The following is a 24076-nucleotide window of genomic DNA, read 5'->3' as shown; positions in this document are numbered from 1 at the left end:
ATAAACAAATAAGTTTTAAGGCCTTTAAGGAAATTACTGTGTTTCACTGCATTATCTTTGGAGACATTATACCACTTATATTTTTTTTGGGGGGGGGGAAGAGAAAAAAATGGTGTATTGTATGTATGTGTGTTGACTCTGTGAGGTTTTAAAAAAATTTGTGCTGGTACTTATACTGGGAGTGGGAGAGAATAAGTCAGTGGTGCAATGATTATGTGATGGTGACAATTATACACTGAAATATGGCACATATGATATCCCATCCTAGAATAGTCTGGAGATAAAACATACAAGTGGCCTAAATGGAATATAAAATAATGGTTTAATATTAAGTATCTTATAAAACATTTCACTACCAAATGGTTTTGTTCCCCCTTCACTTCCAAGAAATGCTTACTTATGAAAATTAAGTCTTTGGAGTTATAAAAAAATCCAAGACCTGGAGACACAGTAGACTGGGTAAGGTGTTCGTCTTGCAAGCAGTCAACTTGTGTTGAGTCATGGTATAGTACCTCAATACCACCAGGTGTGGCCCCAAAACCATGGGGAAAAAATTTAAGCATAAAATATATGTATTAAAAACAATTTTCTTTTCTTTTTATTTATTTATTTTATCAAATATACCTTTTTTTAAAAATTTTTATTAGTGAGACATCATGAGGTACAGTTGTAGACTTACAAATTTTTGTGCTTGGGTTTCAATTATACAATGATCAAATACCCATCCCTCCACCAGTGCCCATTTCCCACCACCACGGATCCCAGTATCCCTCCCACCCCCCCACCCCCCCATTGCCCCCTGCCTCTGTGGCAGGGCATTCCATTTTGTTCTCTCTCTCCTTTTGGGTGTAGTGGTTTGCAAAAGAGGCAATGGGTGACAATCATGTTTGGTTTATAGTCTACTTTCAGCATGCTTCTCCCATCCTGGGAGGATCCTCCCAACACCTTTATTTGGTGTTCCCTTCTCTATCTGAGCTCCCTTTTCCCCTAGCATGTGTGGTTGGCCTCCAAGCCATGGAGTTAAATTCCTGGTACTAATTTCGGCCATTCTTGGGTGTTAGTCTCTATTTTGTTACTTTATTTTCCCCAGATGAATGCAATCTTTCTGAGTCATTTCGCTTAACATGATACTTTCCATGTAGTACCACTTGTATATAAAATTTCATGACTTCATCTTTTCTAGGGTGTGGAGCGATAGCACAGTGGTAGGGCGTTTCGCTTGCACGCAGCCAACATGGCCAACCTGAGTTCGATTCCTCCGCCCCTCTCAGAGAGCCCGGCAAGCTACCAAGAGTATCTTGCCCGCACAGCAGAGCCTGGCAAACTACCTGTGATGTATTTGATATGCCAAACACAGTAACAATAAAAGTCTCCAATGGAGATGTTACTGAGCCCGCTTGAGCAAATCGATGAACAACGGGAGGACAGTGACTGTGACAGTGACATCTTTTCTAACAGCTACATAGTACTCCATTGTGTAAATGTACCAACGTTTCTTTAACCAGTCATCTGTTCTTGGGCACTCAGGTATTTTCCAGGTTCTGGCTATTATAAAGAGTGCTGCAATGAACAAACAATTGCAGATGTCACTTCAACTATACTTTTTTGCCTCTCTGAGATATATTCCCAGAAGTGGTATTGCTGGGTCAAACGGGAGCTCAATTTCTAATCTTTTTATTAATCTGATTTACTTTTCTTAATTTGTGTGTATATATATATATGTACTAACAGAAGACAAATTAAGAAATTATATATATATATATATATATTTTTAAGACAGTTTCCCCCACCCTATAATGTATAAGGTTCCCCCCCCCCCCATTGGATATTTATAACATCATCTGGACTATCCATTAAAGGCAGATGAGCTGTGGCCAATGAGGCATTTTTGTCTGCCCCATCCTGTACCAGAGTCAGACCACAAGATTTCACAGGGATCACATCCCACATCCAGGACGTAACATATAAAGGGCATGAGTTCTTTGACTTAAGCCACATTCCTGGCTTTTAAATTTTTATTTTCTTCTTTTGGTTTTTGAGATACTGAGTTTTCAACCATATGCAAGATATATGCTCCATCTCAAGAGTTACCGCTTCACTTAGATTCACAGACATTTTATAAGGTGTTCAATAAAATTTTCTAATGAAGTGCTTACATTGGCTTGATACTGCTCCAAAATCACATGTCCTGGAAACTCTGGTTCAGGAATAGTTGCAAATCTCCGAATAACAACTAACAGTGTTTCAAGGCCGGAAAGACGAAGCTGGTCACTGTGATCCGTGGCAGCCATGAAAGCCATACGAATTAAGTCAGCAAGGTGCAGCACCAAAAAGTCATCTACAAGATTACAATAACAATCAAGAAAATACACTGAGACCAAGATCTGTTAAGTGATAATTTCTACTCTTCATTATTTTAAAACTAAAAACAGGAGCCAGGAGGGATGGGTACTGGATCATTGTATAACTGAAACCCAAGCACAAAAATTTGTAAGTGTACAACCGTACCTCATGGTGTTTCACTAATAAAAATGAAAAAAAAATCTATAGGATGTTGCAGTTTCATTTCTAGCTATCTCTAAGTAACAAGAAAATAAATCATCCTTTACCAAAAAAAAAAAAAAAACACCAAAAAAAAAACCAGGGGCCAGAACAATAGTATGACAAATAGGGTGCTTGTCTAGCATGCAGACAATGCAGGTTGATCTCCAGCACCCCATGTGGTCCCTTGAGCACTGTTAGGATTAATTACTGAGTGTAAAGCCAGGAGTAACCCCTGAGCATCACTTGGTGTGGCCCAAAAACAACAACAACAAAAGGAACCCTACAAAAGCTATAAGCAAATTAACATAAATAACTTAATAATAACTTAACTTAAATAAATAAAATAAAATAAATAAAATAACTTAAAATAACTGCTAATGACAAATTTAATGAAAAGTTTTTCAGATTTTTCAGTTTTTCAGGTCACATCTAGCAGTCCTCAGGCTTATTCCTGGCTCTGCACTCAGGATCACTCTTGGTGGGGCTGGAGGAATCATATGAGATGCTAGGAATCAAACCTGGGTTACTCACATGCAAAGCAAAAGCCTTATTCATTGAACCATTGCTCCAGCCCCCCTTCTCCCCCGCCGCCCCGCCATTCTTATGAAAGTACATTAAACAGTAGTAGACTTTGGTCTTTCATGAATCAGGCAGTGATCTAACTATTCTCCTAATACCAAGTTTAGGCTAAATAACTTAATGATTAAAGACACTAGTAGTATTACGTAGTTCTTTATAGATTAAATTATCTTGCATTCATATGTCTTGTCACATACATAAATGTTGGGTATTATAAAAAAATTTCTAACTAAAAAATTTCTAACTAAAAATTATGTTCTTTTATTGCAACATATTAATAATTGAGATAAAAACAATTACTTAACAATGTCCCTATTAAAAATGTTTTTGTACAACTAACCTTTGCTAACTATAACTATATGTGGGATGTACAGCATGTATTAAAAAGCACCTATGATAAGCCAATTTTATACCTATCTGTATCTAGCACAGTGCTCACCACAAATTAGAGCTGATAAAGGTTAAAAAAATCATTAAAACATATATAATTCATACTCTAAGATAGAGCTGGAGCAATAGCACAGTGATAGGGCATTTTTGCCTTGCATATGGCCGGCCCAGCTGACCCGGGTTCAATTCCTCCGCCCCTCTGGGAGAGCCCGGCAAGCTATCGAGAGTATCTTGCCTGCATGGCAAAACCTGGTAAGCTACCCGTGACGTATTCGATATGCCAAACACAGTAACAACAAGTCTCACAATGGAGACGTTACTGGGCCCACTCGAGCAAATCGATGAACAATGGGAAGATAGTGCTACAGTGCTATTCTAAGATAGGCAGTTATAATATCCGCCTTTATAATTTGTTAAAGAATATTTTCTAGTCATTTTGATAACAAACACTGTGTTTCTGAATGCATATAAGTGATTTTTAAAATCAAACTATATATATATATATATATATATATATATACACACACACACATATATATATATATATATATATATATATATATATATAACAAAACTGGGGGCCAGAGCAATAATACAGTGAATAGGGCTCTTGCCTTGCATGTGGCTGAACCGGGTTCAATCTCTGGCATCCCATATGGTCTCTTGAGCATTGCCAGGAGTAATTCCTGAGTACAGAGCCAGGAGTAAGCCCTGATCATCACAGGATGTGGCCCCAAAACAAAACAAAACGAAACAAAAAGAAAACTGAATAGTCAAAATGGTTTTACAATCAAGTTTATCATATATTAATATAGGCTCAAATATTTAGGTAATATCCATAAAACAAAAATGAGCAAAACTTAAATATATTTTTGTACTTTTGTACTTATTTCTTTTTTTGCTTTTTTGAGTCACACCCAGCAATGCTCAGGGGTTACTCCTGGCTCTGCACTCAGGAATTAACTCCTGGCGGTACTCAGGGTACCATATGGGATGCTGGGAATTGAACCTGGGTCGGCCGCATGCAAGGCCAACACCCTACCTGCTGTGCTATCGCTCTAGCCCCACTTTTGTACTTACTTCTAAGTCAGAAAAAACTAATATACATGGACATTCTAGGAATATAATTATTTTCCATAAATTTAAGTTATTAGACTTATTTACTAAATGAATGACAAGTTAAGAAACTTAATCATTGAAACTGTATTTAGGGGGCTGGAGCAATAGCACAGCAGGTAAGGCATTTGTCTTGCATGCAGCCGACCCGGGTTCAATTCCCAGCATCCCATATGGTCCTCTGAGTACTGCCAGGAGTAATTCCCAAGTACAGAGCCAGGAGTAACCCGTGTGCATTGCCGATGTGACACAAAAAGCAATTAAAAAAAAAAAAAAGAAAAGAAAACCAAGAAATTCAACTGTATTTAGGGCTGAAGAAATAGTTAAATGGGCTGAAGTACAGGTTTTGCATGTAGGAGGTCCTGGTTCAATTTCTGGCACCATATATCCATAATCATCAGGAGTGACCATTAAGCACTAAGCAAGTCAGGAGAAGGTACTGAGCACTGATGGATGTGGCCTCCAAAAAAAAAAAAAAAACCCAAACCAAAACTGTATTTAAGCACTAACATTTCAAAGTAATTATATATTTTATGGCTAAAATTTACATAAATAACTATGTAAGTATGAATACTATGGTTGAAATTTACATAAGTATACTATGCAAGTACAAGGTCAAATCTTATAGCCAGTTTGAGAAAATGAGCTTTTAAAGTTTTAAGATTAATATTAAAAACAAACAGCATTTCTACTTCACATATCATTTAGTGTTTTTGTTATAATGCCACTTACTTCTTGAATCCTTTTTTTTCATTTCTTGTGCTAAAGCAACATCAAAATGTGCACTGTTTGAATTCTCACACTGGTTAATTATTCTACAGACACACTCAGCCGCAAACACTCTTGTTGCCCATCGGGGATTGGTGAAAGGATGGAATCTGTCATCATTTCTAGTGGTCAGAACTGAAGCATCATCCCCTTTATATCCTTCCTCATCTTGCACAGTATCCACACAAGTCATAGATGTAAGATCTTATTACCAAGAGAACACACATAATTACAATTAATTGAAAGATATGAAAGGAACACAATGTTCTTTTTATGAAAAAAAAAAAGAATACACATGACCTAAAATCTAGTCTAGTGTTATTGTTAAATATCTTTTAACAAAATCAATGATCATATCCACTAACCACAGATAACAGTAGTATCTAAAGAAATGCGCTATGTTCTTCCAGGTTAAAATAATAAAGTGCTAATTAATACGTTAAGTGAAAAACTGAATATGATATTAGATATTGGGATATTATCAATCCCCCATATACAGACAGAAGAAACACTCAATGAAGCTCAAAGATGTTTAGTTGGAAGTGTAAGGTAACATATTGGGAATGCTGTTTTATCATTTGTGATTTGAATGGATTTAAGATTTAAAAACCTACTATAAACATCCAAGTACTTTTCTTAGTACTGCTGTCATGAGTTTAAAATTGTTCTCAGAGATGGAGAATTACTATGAATTATTTCCTTTTTATATTAACTATTGTTAAAACCTGACCCAAAGTAAAATTAGTGCTATAATATTTTTATATATTTAAAATATGGGCTGGAGTGATAGCACAGTGGGTAGGGCATTTGCCTTGCACATGGCTAACCTGGGTTCGATTCCTCCACCCCTCCTGGAGAGCGTGGCAAGCTACTGAGTATCCCGCCCACATGGCAAAGCCTTGCAAGCTACCCGTGGCGTATTCAATATGCCAAAAACAGTAACAACAAGTCTCACAATGGAGACGTTACTGGTGCCTGCTTCAGCAAATTGATGAACAATGGGACTACAGTGCAGTGCTACATTTAAAATATACACCTATTTCAAATGAACTATTGAAAAGTAGTGGTAAACTGAACCAGGGAGAGAGCTCAAAATTTTGGTACATATGCTTGGCATGCAGACGCCCCGAACTTGATCCCTAGAATATCATGTTTCCCTGAACACTGTCGGATATAGCTCTGGGCCCCTGAATATTCCTGGGGTGACCCTGCTATCACCCAGCAATGCCAACTGAGTAATGAATCACATAGCCTGCACAACTGGGCTATGTATTGTTGAGAGTAGCCTCTGGGCCCCTTGAGCACTGTTTGGGAGATCCCTCCCCTCAAACAGTCATGTATTCTACAAGGTCTGAATCCATCTATATGTGTTTTTTGGACAAATTACTTAATTTTCCCAAGTCTTGTTCTCTCTTGTACAAAAAGTAATAATATGGGTCTGAGGGTTAGTATGTGGGTAAGGCACTTATTTTGCATGCAGACCAACACGGGTTCAATCCCTGGCACATATGGTCCCTAAGACTCTAGGAGTGATCCCTGAGTTCAGAACCAGGAATAAACCCTGTAACTGCTGGGGGTGGCTCAAAAACAAAAACAAAAAAGGTAAAGCAATAATACAGCCCAGTGACAGAATGGTACGTGAAACAGATTCTTATTTTTCTTTCTTCAGCTCATTAATTTCTCTTACTACAAGAATATCCATTATTAAGATGACAATATACTTTCCTCACTAACAATTTCTCACATTAGCAAAGACACTGGGAAAGACTGTCTTCTAACACTGAAACTAACACTAAGTGTAGAAACAAAGTCTGTTCTAAATGTCTTTGGTGAGTTTTTCTATCACGTTGATTTGATCAATCCCTAAAATATTTATTATATGTGCAAAAGCAATAGACAAATTAAACTCTACTTTTCAGTTCACTTTACTTTAGGAAAGTTATACAATACAAGAGAGGGGACAAAAACAAGCTTAACTTCTGGGCTTATACTGCTTAAATTGAATGAGTCCTTAGACACTAGAACTAAAATATTCATCTGAAGAAAGCAATAAACAATTAAAATTCAAATATTCAAACAAAACTGGCAAATTGTTTATATAATATTTTACTTCATATTTTATTATTTATTATTTCACCAATACTCACCAGCAGATGCAGCAAGTACATCTTTACAAAGCTTTAACCAAAAGGAGAGTTTATCCACTGCCATAGAGGTAAGCATATGATTTAAAGTCTCTTTGATATCATGGCATAATCTCTGATCTGTCTCCTTGTCCAGTAAGGTCAATAGCGCCCCTTCAAGGCCCACTTCTCTGATGTTAGCATCTGATAAGAAGAAAATCGATGATCTAAGTAACAGAAAACAAAACTGCCAGATGAGATACATAGACATTTGGTAACTATTAAGATATGTGCTAACACATTTAAAGAACTAGTCTGAATAATATGTCTTAACGTACTTAAATTGTAAATTCACTGTCCAGGATTTTTCGTGATATTGCATATCTTAAAAAATGTAATCTTGCTCAAGTTTTTGTTAAAATTATTGGATTCTACACATGGGGGCCTGAACATTACCAGGTGAGCCCTGGAGGCTCCTGAGCAAAACTGGGTTTGGGTCTGAAGGTATCCAGCACTGCTGGGATGGCTGAGGTAATACCACTATGGCAATGAGAGTTGGAAATCTGGAAAAGAAATGGGTACTGGACAAGAAATGGGTGCTGAAAGGAGGTAAAAGTACTGCATGATACCCTTTCACATGCAGTAGAAGTACCGCAACTGCAGTGCCTAAAAGCGAGGAGAAATATAAAGAGAAGAAAAGTGCCAAGAGGCAGGCTGGGAGGAGGGTGGGTGGGGGGAAAGGGAAGGCAGGGGAAACTGATGGTGGGAAATGTACACTGGTGAAGGGCTGGGTATTGGAACATTGTATGACTGAAACTTAATCACTAATAACTTTGTAACTATGTATATCATGTGATTCAATCAAAAACACTGTTGATATGAGGGATCAGAGAGGTAGTATAGCAAGTAGAGTACTTTTGCCTGGTGCTGACCTGCCTTCAATCCCCTGTATGGTCTCCCGAAACCTGCCAGGAATGATCCCTGAACAAAGAGCCTGTAATAAGTCCTGAGCATAGCCATGTGGCCAAAAACAAAGACAGAAAATAAACAAACAAACAAAAAAAGAGAAAGAAATTGGGTAATAGAAGAACCTGGTGATAGCCCAAATGGTTTGCAAGCTAGTGAGTACACCAGAACCCAGGCATACATGACATGGTTCCTGAGCACCACAGTGTGTAGCACTGTGATTATTTTATCCCTGAACTTAATTTCTTTTTAAAAAATTTTTTTAATTTTTAAAAATTTTGGGCCACACGTGACAGCACTCAGAGATCATTTTTTGTGGTGCTTGGGGGGACCATAAGGGATGCTGAGGATCTAACCCAGGTTGGTTGCATACAAGGCAAGCTATACAACTGCTCTGGTCCCTTGAAGTTAATTTCAAATAAATAATCATAATTATCTTTCCAATTCTGATACAAAGGCTTTAACATTTATTTATTTTTTGTTTTCAGAAATGTCCAGTGGCTGGCTCTGCACTCAGGAACCACTCCTGATAGTGCTTGGGGACCATATAGAATGCCAGGAAGCAAAGATAGGTTAGCTGCCATACAACCACTCCAGTCCTAGCTTTAAGATTTACTGACATGAGATGAAAACACACACCCAAAATGACTGTACTGAAGACAGTGATTTTATATATTTATGTCTATATCTATCTATCTATCTTTCTGTCTATCTGTGTGTATGTACATACACACATAATTTTTCACTTAAATTGGTTTTTGAACCACACCCAGCTGTGCTCAGGGCCTACCTCTAGCTCTGTGCTCACGGATCACTCCAGAGGTGTTCAGGGACCATCTGCAGACTGGGGACCAACCAAGGGTCAGATTATGGAGTCAAAATAAGGCAGAATAGTGGGCTGCCAGAGAGACGCTACAGGAGGGAAGGCACTTGCCTTTTTTGTGGCCAACCCATTTTGATCCCTGGCACCAAATATGGCACAGAGCAATGAATATCCCACTGAGTCTTGCTGACTGTGGCCCATAACCTTCCTCCTAATCAAAAATTTAAAATACTTACTTAAATTCCTAATATATATGTGCATGTACATGTGTGTATGTTTTGGGGTAACAGCCAGTGGTGTCCTATGTGCAAAGCTTGTACTCAGTTTGTTAAGTTATGTCTCTGACCATAATAGTATTTTTAAAAATTTGTTAATATTTTTAGAGAATCATAATAGATTTTGAACAGTTAAAGCAATCATAAGTAATCTAAATTCAAACTATATCACAAAGAAACAGTTTTTTATTAGAATAAAAATAAACTCAAAAATCAATGAATTAGAACTGGAAGACCATAAACAAACCTACATACTTATTAATATATAAAAAATGTTTTAAGATCATAGAATGGGGAAGGGAATAATCTCAACAAATCGTGCTGGAAAAACTGTCACATGTAGAAGAATGAAAATGGAGGGATTTGAGCAACAGCACAACAGGCGCTTGCCTTGCACAGAACTGACCTGGGTTTGAACCCCAGCATCCCATTTAGTTCCCAGAGCAACCAGGAGTGATCCCTGAGTGCAGAGCCAGAGTAAGTCCTGAGTGCCACTGGGTATCCCCCAAAAAACAAAAAAGAGGGGGGAAAAAAGGATGAAAATTGAATACACTCTAATTTGAGATTACCAAACTTATTTGGTTACCATCCCCTTCTCAGAGAAAGATGTACTCAGTGCCTCCTGGAATTCCACCTTCTATAAGTGAACAGTCTTGTCCTTAAACTGCACCCAGGGTACTTCTGTCTATACCGTGCCAACTATTCTAGTGCCTCTCAGGGGTTGGTATCACTTATTCTGGGAAACACTGCTATAACCCAATATACAAAAGCAAATTCAAAATGGACTAAAGACCTCGATAGAAGACTCAGAACAGTACACAGAAAATAACATTAATAAAACATTCCATGTTATCAAGCACTGGAGATGTCTTTGGGGACTTGAAACCAATCTCAGGAGAATGAAAGCAAAGATAAATAATTGAGGCCACATTTAATTGCATCAAATTGAAATACTTTATACAGTAAAGTATAAACAGAGAAAAAAATCCCCTACTGATCAGAGAAAATATCTGTACATCATCCATCAATAAGGGGTTAATTCAAAGGTCTATGAAGAATTCACTATAATTCAATAACCAAAACAAACAAACATCAATTCAACCACTTGGTAAGAATTACCAGCAGTCACCCCCAGGCTTCTCAGCTGTTCTGGGGAAGGGACTCTCTCACCCTTGAATAAATAAAAACAAAGCTACTCAATCAGAAAATAGGCTGATTTGAAGATAATTCTGCCGAACAGGGCATACTGACAGCTAAAAGGCATGTTAAAGATGTTCAATGTCACTAATTACCAGGATGTGCATATGAAAACCACAATAAGACATAACCTGACACCTTTGAAAATGGCTTATATCCAAAGGAACAACACAAGTGTTGATGCTAGTCTGGAAGAACCTTTTGCACTGCCAGTGGAATTGTAAACTGGTTAGTTCCTTTACACCACCAGGGGTCATTCATGAGCATAGAGCCAGGAACAGCCCCTCAGCATTCCAGGTTTGGCTCAAAATCATGTTGAAATCAGAGCTTCTATAAGACTGATTAAACCCTTTTTTGGGTGTCTATCTGAAGTCTATGAAAACACTACCATAAAAAGTTATATCCACTAAAATGTTTACTATACATTTATAACAGCTAAGATGGAGAACCACCAAAATGTCTGTGGGTAGGCTAATGATGATGTGGTACTGAGAAACAACAACAAACATTGTAAGAACGAGACCCAAATTACAATAACCAAACATAAAAAGGACTTTTAGAGACACATTGAGGGGAGGGAGGGAACCAGGAGGCACTGGTGGAGGAAAGTTGAACTGGTAGTGACATTAATGTTGGAGAAATGTATGCCTGAAAGTCAACTATAAATAACTTTGTAATTAAAAATATTTTTTGAAAAAAAATTGGTGTGGTATATAACCCGAAAACCATAGCACTGATTTAAAGACTTTAGATACTGGAACTTTCTGAAGTCTTAGACCTATTAAAAGTATGGAAACTATATACAGATAAGTAAAAGAAAGCTATTATATTAAACTTTTTTGACTTCCAGGAGTGAGGAGTGAGAGAATATGTGTTTTGTGCTGCCTCATAGGGATAAACCTAGGGCCTCACACAGGTGAGACATGCACTCTATCACTGACCTAAATTCAAGGTTCACAATGCCTACCATTTGTCCAGAGATCCACATCTAGGGATATATGTGACTCCCATGGCCATCTGTGCCAAGCCACTTTCCAGTCACCATATCTTCAAACTCATCAGCAATTAAATTTGGTAAAGGCCCATTTCTTAAAGATGTGGTTTTACTCATAGCCAGGGAACCTGAACTTAGCCCATGGTAGAGTCTCGATCACAAGACCCTTGTTCTGCAGACTGATGCACATGGATATGATGACTTGATCAACGTGGACTCTGACCCTGGTGCCCTGGGCTTTTCAAAGGTACCATATATAATTGTCTGGAGACAAACACTTGGGCCAGCATTAGAGTAAGATATGAATATCCACTGCAAAGGACTCTCTCCAAGATCCTGTGGGGCAGCCCATACAAGCCACAGCCTGTGTGTACCACTGCCAAGGAGGCTGCCTGCTCTTCGCAACCACTGCACACCAGTCTCCATGGATCAGCCGCATACTGTTTTTTGAATTTTACTGAAAAATTCACATGCATCTGTTTGCTTAAGACTTAAGACTCAGTCATTTGAGGTGGAGATAATGATGATTAAAAAGAATTACCTAGAGCCAACTCTTCTCTGCTATCTTTGGCAAGAGTAATGGCGTGTTCTGAAACTTCAGCTGCTTCTCTCTGCACAAGCTGACGTAAACAAGCCAGTACTGCTCTTCTCAATAACAAGTAAGGGCTACAAAGATTTACCTGAAAAAAATACCAATTAGGAGAATGAAAAAGCTGAAATTCCTAGTAACTCTAATAGTTTCTGAACAGCCTTTTGGTTCTGTCCAGCCACCAAATGGGCGAGTTGACATTTATTAAATACATAGATATTTCAGACCATTTTAGTAAATATTTTATTGCATACCAATACACAGAGGTACTAGATATGCAATATTCACAAACAAATCCAAGCAAAAACATCATAACAGAAGATTTTAAAATCTGTATTAAAAAGGGTTTTGAAATGAAAGAAATACAACTGAGAAAGAATGTATTTGCAGTTTATACATATGTGCTCATGTAGTTTATTATGTTCACAATTTTTTAGGAAAAAAATGTATAGATTCACATAAGCAAGATAGTTAAAATTAAAGTTAAAATGGAAGCTCTGGAGTCAAATTGTGTTAGTTTGAGACCTAGATTCATATTTACTATCTATGTGAGGTTGGGCAACTTATTTAACCTCTCTAACTCTTAATTTCTCACTTGCATACAGGAGATAATATCCCCATTTCATAGGACTATGGTGAAGTTAACACAAAGAAGCATAGAAGCTGGCAACAGTAAACTCTCACTAAATGTTAGTTATTATTATGCATTTCTATCAATCATATTCAAGTGCTATGCAGAGTAATATGTGAAAGATTTACTCAGAATATTTTTAGCAAATGTTCCCTAGATATGTTTTCTAGTGACACACAGCTAACAAATTATATACAAATGTATCTATAAGATGTTAGAAATAAAGAATAGTTCTACTTAGAAATGACTTAATACATTTAAGTAGCTAATTGTGCATACCTATGATAAATGATATTAGTGATATACCTTAAGTGAGTGATTAAAATAAATCAGGATTCTAAATACAAATTCTTACTCAGTGATTTCATAAACAGAAATAAAGCCCATATAATTTTGAAATTCATTTCGCTCAGATATGAAAGTAAAGCATTCAATGTAGTCACTGAAAATGAATTTGTCTTATGACAGTGGTTTTCAAGTGAATTTGAGAAATAAAGACATAAATCTTATAGTGATCTTTCAGTGTATGTGGAAAACACAATACTGAATTAGGTGAGCTTGTTAAAAAAGCATAGGCTAAATTCTGAGAAAAATAGTAGGTAGTGGCAGTTTTTGACATATAAAGAAAGAACATGCATTGAGCTAAAATCTAAATTTTATTAGAAGACAAAAAACAAAGTTTGTAAATATAACATTAATGAAAAACATAAACAGGTAATGGTTTATAAAGTAAAGTAAGTAAAGTGAAGGCCCTCCCGTTGATCATCGATTTGCTAATGGTTTATAAATACGTTCAATTATTCCCTGAAGTTGCAGAATGAACTCAAAAGTAGAGCGTAAAGTTGGAATGCCATTCACAAAAATGTCTAAAAGCAATGTCATTCCAGTACGTTTAAAAGATATGTTGTCAGAAACTAGTGTACAAAATAACAGAATTAAAATACGGTAAGATTAGATGTATTCATGCCCAAAACTACAGCTGAACTTAACAATGACAAAAAACCAGAAAAATAAAAAACAAAGCAAATCAAACAAACCCAAAACAAAACAAAACAAAACCACTCTTTAAGACAATTTTAAATTTTAAAGGAAAGTCAATGAATCTACTAATTTTAACTGGAGTTATACAAGCAAGTTATACAAGGCAGGTGGATGCATTTAATCAGGCTGGCCAAACAATCTTTCAGAAAAAGCATGCTTAAAAGTACTGTTTCTTTTCTGGTGGAAAAAACAAGACTGAAAGTTTTCATACAGAGCAATACAGGGTGCTTAATATTTCCATGTCATTATATAGCAAGTATATGGATAGATGAAAAGTGGGCCAAAGCAAACAAATCAAGCAAGCAAAATACAAATATTAAATGACTATAATTATAATTCCTTCGTAAAATTAGTATATTAAATAATGATGCAAAATTAAGTGCAAAGAGTGGGTGCACCAGCTGGAGGTTAGGGAGGGTTTGTTTACATTAGCATTAAATAAACACTATTACCATGCTAGTACATACTGGACTTTCCATTAATGATTAGCTTAAAGAAAGAGATGCAGAGGGAAACAAGAATATCTACAACCAAAAATAATAAGAGACAAATAACATAAACAAACAGCACCGCAAACCTCAAAAAAATTTAGGAATCAAGGGTCAGGGACCTACCAACAAAGAATTATCCAACAAGATCTCCTGCACAAAAACAAATGACAGTCCGGTCATGACAAACCAAAAGATATACACTAGGATGACTTCGACAACAGTCAGCTAAGCATTACATATAAATGTTGAAAGAGTTAACATTTAAAGTGGCTTAGCTTCAATTTTAAACATATGCCATAAACACTTTACTCCTCAATTTAAAATATGTGTCGATCTAAGATCCTGGAAACTATCAATTCAAGATGTAGATATCCAATATATAAAAATTAAAATGTGCATTTATGTAATGTTTTCCCTTAAAACCCCTCAATAAGCCTCAGTAACAAGACCAGATAAAGTAGACAGGAGAATGTGAGGAATGCCTTGTAATGTATTTACATGAACAGGCATCAAGCAAGGGACAAAGTTAATAGTCTACCTCATCACAAGCTATTTATTTCCTTATTCTCAGAAGCCAAGTTTAAATCTGGACTCAAAGTCGCTAATGTCGATAGATACCAACATCAGGATGGAAGTAGCATATAGTTAAAAAGAAAACCTATTAAGTTCCAGTAAGACTGTTTCACAGTAATAAAATATATTCAAAATATTCAAGGAATTTCTATGAATATGAAAACATTTCATGCTAAATAATTATTTGGAGAAAGGAAAACCTATTTATAAAGCTGCAAAATATAAAGCAAGATCAAGTTCCTTACTACAGAAAATACACTAAAATGCAACAAATTGAGGCTAGAGAGATAGTATAGGTGTTAAGACTGCATGCAGCTGCATTGGCTACGACCTTGGCATCACATATAGATCCATAAGCACTGTAAGGGTTACTCCTGAGCTCAGAGTCAGGAATAGTCCCTGAGCATTGCTAGGTATGATCCCAACTGCCTCTCCAATACAATAAAGTGTAATGAATTTAATAAATTTAGATTAAGTGCCTTACCAACCCAATAATTAAGATATAACATTAATACTTATACCAATAATGCCAGCATAAAATTGTTTCAGAGTTTAAATGAGTTTAAATATCATGAATAACATGAATATGATTTTAAATGTTTCTATGTATTTTCTCAATTGCTCTGAATGTATTTAAAGAAAATCAGATTATCAGCTACTATTCTTTATTCTTTTTTAATCCTGGGGGAAAGGTAATAAATTTAATTAGATCAAATTCATCATGAGTTAGTTTTGCCTTCCACTTCTCAATAAGCCTTATTTAATGGGTTGATGTTTCAGTTAGAGAAATTTTTAATTTTAATATTAAAATTTAAATTTCGGTATTATATGAATCGATGAACAATGGGAGGACAGTGCTACAGTGCTACTGTATCACTGTCATCTGGTTGTTCGTAGATTTACTCAAGCGGGTGCCAGTAAAATCTCTATTCATACCAGTCGTGGGATTTTAGCAGCCTCTCCTCACTCGTCTTTCCCAATGATTGGAAGCTCTTTCAGGGTCAGGGGGATCAGACCTGTTATCATTACTGTTTTTGGAATATCGAATACGCCACAGGGAGCTTGTTGCCAGGCTATGCCTGTGAAGGCAGGATACACTTGGTAGCTTGCTGGGCTCTCCGATATATATATATATATATATATATAGTTTCTATGATTTGTTTGCCTAATGTCTGAAACCCTTCAAATGTGGTGTGGTAATTATGGAAAATGGGTAGGAAGTATCTTATGATGTGTCTGGAAAGTGACCTGGAGTATGGTGGCGGTTGGATAGTAAAGGTTGGCGGCTGGGGCTGGGTCCCTTGGGGCGGGGAAGGCTCTCATCTGCCCCACTCTGGGGCACCCTGAGTGAAAACAGCCTGGTGCAGAGTCCCTATATTAAGATATTAATTAAAAAATTGTTTCAAAAAATGGCATTATCACTAACTGAAATGAGGAAAGAAAGTAAAATCAACTTGCACTGAAGCGAGTACTTTTCCAGTAACTGATTTTGGCAATAATTCCTTGAATATAAAGAATAACTGACAGTCTTGGGGAAAAGTAATTGAATAGTGAAAGTAAAATCCTTTCCCAGTAAGTGGTACTTTCTGTAATATGTATTTAACCCAAATCAAATAAGACAAAAACTAATCTTTCTACTGGAAATTTTAGTTAAATCATCTTTAGCTAAAAAGTTTAGCATAAAATCAAAAAAACCTGTCACTATCAAAATCAACATGCAGGTCGGAGGGAGGAGTGGGCCACACTCAACAGGGCTTACTTGTGATTTCGAACTTGAGGATCACTCCTGGAAGGTGCTCAAGGGAAACATAAGCAGTGCTGCAACCTAAACTGGGGTTGGCTGCGTGCAAGGCAACTGCCCTAGCTCTGTGGCCCAGATTTAAGCTGTTAAAATTGTTTTTTGATTGTTTATGCAGCATTTTGTTTTATAGACTTACTAGCTAAACGAAGGTAGAAGAGGTGATGAATCTTCCTGAAGAATACATAGCTAGACATTAGTAGAGTTCATGTAAGTCTTGCTCATAATAACAAAGACAGTAATAAACAATAAAATGAGAATTGGATAAGGAGTTCAAAACCTGACTAAACTTTCAATTATTACCTAGATGTGTTATCTTGGGCATATTATTTTTGGCTTTAGTCTGGTTTTAGGTCACACCTGGCAATGTTAAGGAATTTTTTTGGCAGATCCTGTAATCCCACTCAGAAGTTAATCCTACCTAGGGGACCATACAGCAGGATGCTGGGGATCAAACCCAGGTCAGCTGCATAAAAGGCAAATGCCTACCCACTGTATTATCTCTCTGGTCCTGAAAATACATTTGAAAAATGCTTGGTCTTTTATCTGAAAATGCTGCCTATTTTGCTTCAAGCTTGAAAATCAGTTGAAAGAAATGATTTTCGGGCTGAGGAGGTGGCTGGGGCTCAAGCCCAGCTTTGCATGCTGAGATTTGGGTTCTATGACAATGCAGGGATCCTGGAGAACAGAGCCAGAAGTTGCTCCCAGCACCACTGGGGTGCGGTTTAAAACACAAACTATGATTCCTAACTGTCATGTTACTAAAGACAGTGTGCTGTGAACACTGCAGGGGCAGAAAAAGTTAAAAAGCAATAGCATCAAGTTTTAATTCCAAATGTTAATTTCTGAGGTAAGTTTAGATAAAACATGGTGATGTTTCAAGCTAACTTTTAAGACCACTGATAACTATAAACTACCTCATCAGGAATTTATTTGCCTTTATCTTCTATATTCATTAGATACAACATTAGAATCCAGACTGAGATGTGAATTGCTATACAATTAAGAAAAAATGTCATTTGTCCATCTGAGATAGAAATAACTTTACACTTCATAATTTGGAGTATATATATATAAAAGATGCTACACATAATTTTTTCATATCCTATAGGGTATTTAGGATATTTAACCACTAAATACATGTTTAGTGATTATTCTAAACGTTAAAGTCTAATATAAACAGGACAAAATGACTATCTGAGAGATTTAAGATCTATCTGATGAGATAAAGATCAGGAATGTAGCCCAGAGATATGCTTGTAAGCATGGAGACTTGGGTATGATCGCCAGCACAGCAAGGATACAACCCCTCTTCCCACACACACAACCCCCAAATACAACGAACCTAAAGTGCTTTAGAACAATACAACCAATAAATGGCTATTGAAAAAATAGATGTGATAACAAAAAAGTTATTACCCCATTTCCCTAGACTTGAACTGAGGGAAAAGGGTCACTGCATACAATCTAAAGAATACTAAAATCCATTTCCAATAAAAGTGATCTAAGACTCATTTATAATTTTATACTCACACAGAGGCAGCTGACCAGGCTAGACAAGTTGACATATCTTGGAGCAAACATATGAAGCTGCTGAAGGCAAGAGATGGCCTGAGCTTGAACAAGACAGTTTGGGTCATCTTGCATTACCGCACAACCCAACAGACAGGAAGTTCTTAAGGAAGAAATTGAAGAACTATTACCTAAATGAAAACAGAAATATTTTTTATAATTGGTCTAGAAAATTAATGTGTTTGGACATTAATTCAAGTAATACAGCAAATATTGTACATGTGTGAGGCCCTGGGTTCGATACCTGGTACCCACATGGCCCTCTAAGCACGAAGCAGCCTATGTGTGGCTTCCACAACTATGACAATAATAAAATTATTCCTTAACCATCTTATAACAGATTTTAATTTTTCCCCAATGTTAAATTTAAAGATCCACAAAGCCAAAATAATCTAAGAGACAGATTTTTAGATTGTTTGCTACACTAGACTGAAAGCCTTATAGCAACACATTATTAAGCAAACAAGAACCCAAAATTCTCTATTGGTGTACAATATTTCCATTAAAAGCATTACATATACTTAACCCTGCTTAAATTTTGTTCAAGATTATTTTATATATAAGATAATATACTTTGCATTTGAATGAACCAGATATTTGGGAGGGGGTTTTGGGCTCACACCTGGTGGTACTCTGGGGATTATGCAGTACTGGGGATGGAACCTAGGACTTCAGTGAAGTATGCATTCCTGCTCTTTGAATGGAGTCCCTGGCTCCAGAACATTTATTTTTTATTTTCAGAATTATTTATTGAGATAACAATGCTATGAAAATTTTCATTTCATATCTATCACTTTAACTGTAAATGAAACACTTTTAGGACATAAACTCTCTCAATATGGTACCTGTCTTTTCTTTTAATTATTTTTTTTGGGGGGGGGGTCCCACAGCTAGCAGTGCTCAGGGTTTTCTCCAGGCACTGCATTCAGGGATCATTTCTGGTATGCTTTGGGAGGCCACAGGGGGTGCCAGGGATTGAACCCAGCTCTTCAGCACACAAGGTGCTGCCTCATACACTGTACTATCTCTCTGGCCCCTGTACCTGACCTGCCTTTTCAAGGTAAGACAAATCAGACTAAATGGAATTAAAATTAAATATATACCTATTGCTATGTGTAAAGAGGCTTTTCAAACTTTTCCTTTTACAAGAGAAAAATCGAAGTGAAGATTTTCCCAGATCGTGACATAAAGTAACAAAATAGGAGACCAATACCCAAGAATAGCCGAGATAAGTACCAGGTTTACTCCATGGCTTGGAGGTCAGCTACACGTGCTAGGGGAAAAGGCAGCTCAGAGAAAGGAGCATCAAATAAAGGGTGTTGGGAGGATCCTCCCAGGATGGGAGAAGCATGCTGAAAGTAGACTATAGACCGAACATGATTGCCACTCAAGGCCTCTTTTGCAAACCACAGCACCCAAAAGGAGAGAGAGAACAAAAGGGAATGCCCTGCCACAGAGGTAGGGTGGGATAGGGGGGCTAGGGGGTGGGAGGAATACTGGGATCCGTGGTGGTGGAAAATGGGCACTGGTGGAGGGATGGGTACTTGATCATTGTATAATTGAAACCTAAACACAAAAATTTGTAAGTCTACAACTGTACCTCATGGTGTTTCACTAATAAAAATTAAAAAAAAAATTTTTCCCAGATCATCCAATTAAGGAGTGACAGAGCTCTCAGTTTTTGTCCAATTTTTCAGTTTTTCTCCACTTAATTTCTAAGTTTCCCCCCCCATAACATTATTAACTAGAAGTCAAAATCTCCCTAAGACTATGTTCAACAATGTGTCTATACTTTTGAGGAAACCTTTTGTTAAATCTTACTTCACTGGTATTTCAATCAGTAATAGAAATAGAATTTTGTATATATATATATTTTTGAATTTTGTATATTTTTAATTTAAAATACCACAAAAGTAGCTGTGCATACCTTGTAGCTCTGGACCCAGGGTAGTAATAAGGGCATTCAAACATCGACCAAGACTTTGGTGAACCTCGCCATGAGTAGGAGGCACATTTAACAGCAACATTATAATGAGAGAGAGTGTAGGTTCCACATGCATATGTGGGCCAGCAGCATCAATTATCAGTGACAGAGAATGTAGTGCCCATGTCTGTGAAGGCAGAGGAAAAACAGTTTAAAATGTTATAGCAGCCCTCTCCTGGGTGTGGTAGAGCAACACTGTACTCCTGAAACATAAACATTAACAGCATTGTAAATTATGATACCTAAAGGACGAATATCATAGCAGCTAAAGAAAAATAAAAATACATCAAAATCTTCCTTTGCTCAAAGAAGTAATAAAATACATGCATGCTATTACAAATCCGGAAAGGAAAATGGAAATATTTAGGAGTTTAAGAAAACTTAAAAAATATCCACTAAAAAACCAACTCAGAAACAGGATGGCATATTTAGATAAATCTCAGCACTAAGAATTTCAAAATAGTGGTTGGTTGTGTAGCTAAAGGCTTAAACTAATTATAGTTTGCAAAAAAAAAACCAAAAATGTGTTTTTATATCTATACGGGAACGGAAATTTAAAATTTATAAAGATTCAACAAAACATGCAATAAACCAAGCCAATCTCAAAAACAGTATTGACAAAATCAGAAATAAAGGGTACAGACTTTATGGATTCTCTTAGAAGTCTAAAAGCAGTAAAAACTGGTTCATGGGTTTTTTAAAATTTCTTTTTAATGCAAATAAAAGCCACAACTGTTGATTCAATTCTAGAATTGAAACTGGTTAGATAACTCAGCTCCAATATTAAAATTAAGTATAAAAAATAAAATTGAAAAATCAACTTCTATGTGAAAATTGCTATATCCCATCATGGGGCTGTTAAGTCCTTGTCTAAGAATTTACTAAGTTGTCTGTTGCGAGCAGAGCCTTCTGTGTTACTGTTTTTTTGTTGAGTTTAGTTGAAAAGTCTGCCCTTTAGGAAACAGAAAATATTTTGCTAGGTGTGTGTGGGGTTTCTAAGTGGTGCTCAGGGCCTAGAGGAATAGCTAGAAATTTTTTTGGAAGTGTTTCATATTATTATTGATGCTGTGGCAATTTCTGTGTGAGTCAAGTTCACTACTAGAGAAAAGAGAAACAAATAGTAATGCAGCAGGAACTTATTGGTTGAGGTTCTGTGACTTACAGTACTGTTAATGATGGCTTCTCATACACATTAGCTATACTTGCCCAACTGGGTCACATGGTCCAGTGCTAGGGCCTGAGGAAACTGTTGCTTGGGTGCCATCCCGTGTTTAGGGACCACTAGGGCCACATTTAGCAGTGATGCAGAACCAAGAGGCGATGGGATCCAGTCAGAGTTAGGTGCATGCAGGGCAAGTACCTCAATTTCAGTGCTATTTCTCTGGTGCCTAAAATGAGAACATTTTATCTCTTTTTGCAACAGATGTGTAAGAAACCTTACATATGGGTTGGAGAGATAGTAAAGGGGTTAAAGTGCTTGCATTGCACGTGGACAAACCTGGTTCAATCCACTGCATATGGCTCCTGAGTACACCAGGGATGAAGCTCAATGGCTCAGTAGCATATAACTTGTGCATATGAGGTTGTGTTTGATCCCTACACGATTATGCCCTAAATAAAAAAACTATTAAAGTTACCAAAGGTTTGAGATGTATATTTAAGGAAGTTATTCAATTACTAATGAGCAATAAAAATAAGATGCATAATTACAAATCACAAATTTCAAAGACAGTCTCATGAGGCACTTACCTGCACATCAGGAGAAGTACTGTCTTGAGACAAAGTATGAAGTATTCCAATACAAGAATTCAAATGTTGAGAACTAATTCCTCCTAAATACCTATGCAGGGAACCCAAAGCCAAAGAGTGTCCTGTTCTGGTAAACACATCTCTTGCTGATTTGAGTCTGTATTTATAGAAATAAAAATAAAAACATGTAGTTTTTTAATACATGTAGTTTTTCAATCTGGCAAAACATTTTACGTGAAGTAAAAAAAATTGCAATATATTGTCAGTTGAGAGTCGTTTTTTAATAAAAAGTACTAAAAGTATCTTGAAAAGAAAACTTTTGTTTGGGGGCCACACTTGGCAATGCTCAGGGCCTGGGCCTGCACTTAGGCATCACTGCTGGTGGTGGTAAGTGGATCATAAGAGATGTCAGGATCAAATCTGGGTCGACAAGCACCTGCGTACAATCCCTCTAGCCCCCACAAAGAAAACATTTCATAGGAAAAAAGACAAATACTGTACGATCTGACTCGTATGTAGAGAAAAAACAAAGAAAGGGAAAAGAGTGCCTAATGGAAATAAACCCTGAGATATTGCCAACAAAACAGAATTTAGGGCTGAAAAGAAAGTAAAGAGGTGAAGGCATTTGCCTTCCATGAAGCTTATGCCGCTTTGATCCCAGGTACTACGTATGTTCCACTCCTCAGAGATATCTCCCCAGCCCAGAGCAATACGACTGTATTTTACCACAGTTGTCAAATTTTATGCCAATTTTTTTTTTTTGGTGCTCCCAAAAGGTGTGCAACCATTATGTAAAACTTTAAAAAAAAGCTGTGGTTTACTTAAAAATCATTACTTAACTATATTTGTTGTAAGATTAGTCTGCAGAGAATGAATTTGACAAACATATATTAAAACTGTATTATGAAGCACAAAATTAACCATCTATATCTGAAAATTTTTTGCTATCTCTGATTTTGTTATCTGATGCACAGTTTTCAGTGCCACTCATATGTGGCAATTTACTTCATTGTTCTCCCACAGTGAATTTTCAGATTCATCTAGTGTATTTGAAATTCCAATTTTTCATATTTTAATTGAAAATATTTGGTTTTCTAGGCAATACCCAGATATGCTCAGGGATAACTCTAAGCTCTATGCTCAGGAATCACTCCTGAAGATGGTGGAGGGTGAGAGGGTGGAGGGTGCCACATGGGACATAAAACTGGGGTCAGCTGTGCGCAAGGCAAACACTTGAATCCCTGTATTATCTCTCTGGCCCCAAATTCCCATCTTCTTGTAAGTTTATTTATTTTGGTTTTGAGGGACACAGCTGGTAATGCTCAGGGAGTTACTACTGGTTTTACACTCCTAGAGGTGCTCAGAGGAAAATATGGGATACTGAGAACTGAACCCCAATCAGCTGTGTTCAAAGAAAAGTGCCGTACCTACTGTACTATCTTCCCAACCCCTCTTTAAGCTTTGACATCTGTTTCATGTGATCCCAACTATTAATCACCCATATATACAACAGCTCTAATAATAGGAGCGCAGGGGAATAGGGTTTAGTCCTGGCTCTGTCCTCAGGGATTTACTCTTAGTGGTGCTCAGGGGATCATATGAGGTACTGGGAATCAAACCCGGGTTGACCACATGTAAGGCAAGCACCCTACCTGATGAACCATCTCTTTGGTCCATCATACCCCACCCCCCCAATACCCTCAATTTTGGTCCACATTCAGCAATGCTCAAGGATTACTCCTGGCTCTGTGCTTTGGGGTCACTTCTGATGGTGCTCAAGAGACCATAAAAAAGGTAAAGGCCCTCCCGTTGATCGTCGATTTGCTCGAGCGGGCCCAGTAACGTCTCCATTGGAGACTTTGTTGTTACTGTG

The 24076-nt window shown here is 37.0% G+C and overlaps 1 protein-coding gene and 1 pseudogene across 3 annotated transcripts in view; both read right to left on the bottom strand.

Annotated features, from left to right (window-relative positions):
• The window catches only part of HEATR5A (HEAT repeat containing 5A), a 95717-nt gene that overhangs the window by 25690 nt on the left and 45951 nt on the right, over positions 1-24076 (bottom strand). For 2 of the 3 annotated variants that reach the window (XM_056133816.1, XM_056133818.1), the window contains exons 18-25: positions 22204-22360; positions 20398-20581; positions 18432-18601; positions 14651-14677; positions 12317-12455; positions 7545-7724; positions 5362-5601; positions 2157-2338 (exon numbers count right to left, since the gene is read on the bottom strand). In XM_056133816.1, coding sequence (XP_055989791.1) covers positions 2157-2338; positions 5362-5601; positions 7545-7724; positions 12317-12455; positions 14651-14677; positions 18432-18601; positions 20398-20581; positions 22204-22360 — 1279 coding nt within the window. The remainder of the gene's footprint in view (positions 1-2156; positions 2339-5361; positions 5602-7544; positions 7725-12316; positions 12456-14650; positions 14678-18431; positions 18602-20397; positions 20582-22203; positions 22361-24076) is intronic. The other variant, XM_056133817.1, reaches the window with a different exon arrangement.
• On the bottom strand, positions 12096-12214 carry LOC130042207 (uncharacterized; annotated as a pseudogene).

The sequence above is a fragment of the Sorex fumeus genome, unplaced genomic scaffold, assembly GCF_029834395.1.
Source record: "Sorex fumeus unplaced genomic scaffold, SorFum_2.1 ptg000098l, whole genome shotgun sequence".
Taxonomy (NCBI): Eukaryota; Metazoa; Chordata; class Mammalia; order Eulipotyphla; family Soricidae; genus Sorex; species Sorex fumeus.
The sequence above is the reverse complement of the archived record's forward strand: the minus strand, read 5'-3'. Positions and strand labels throughout refer to the sequence as shown.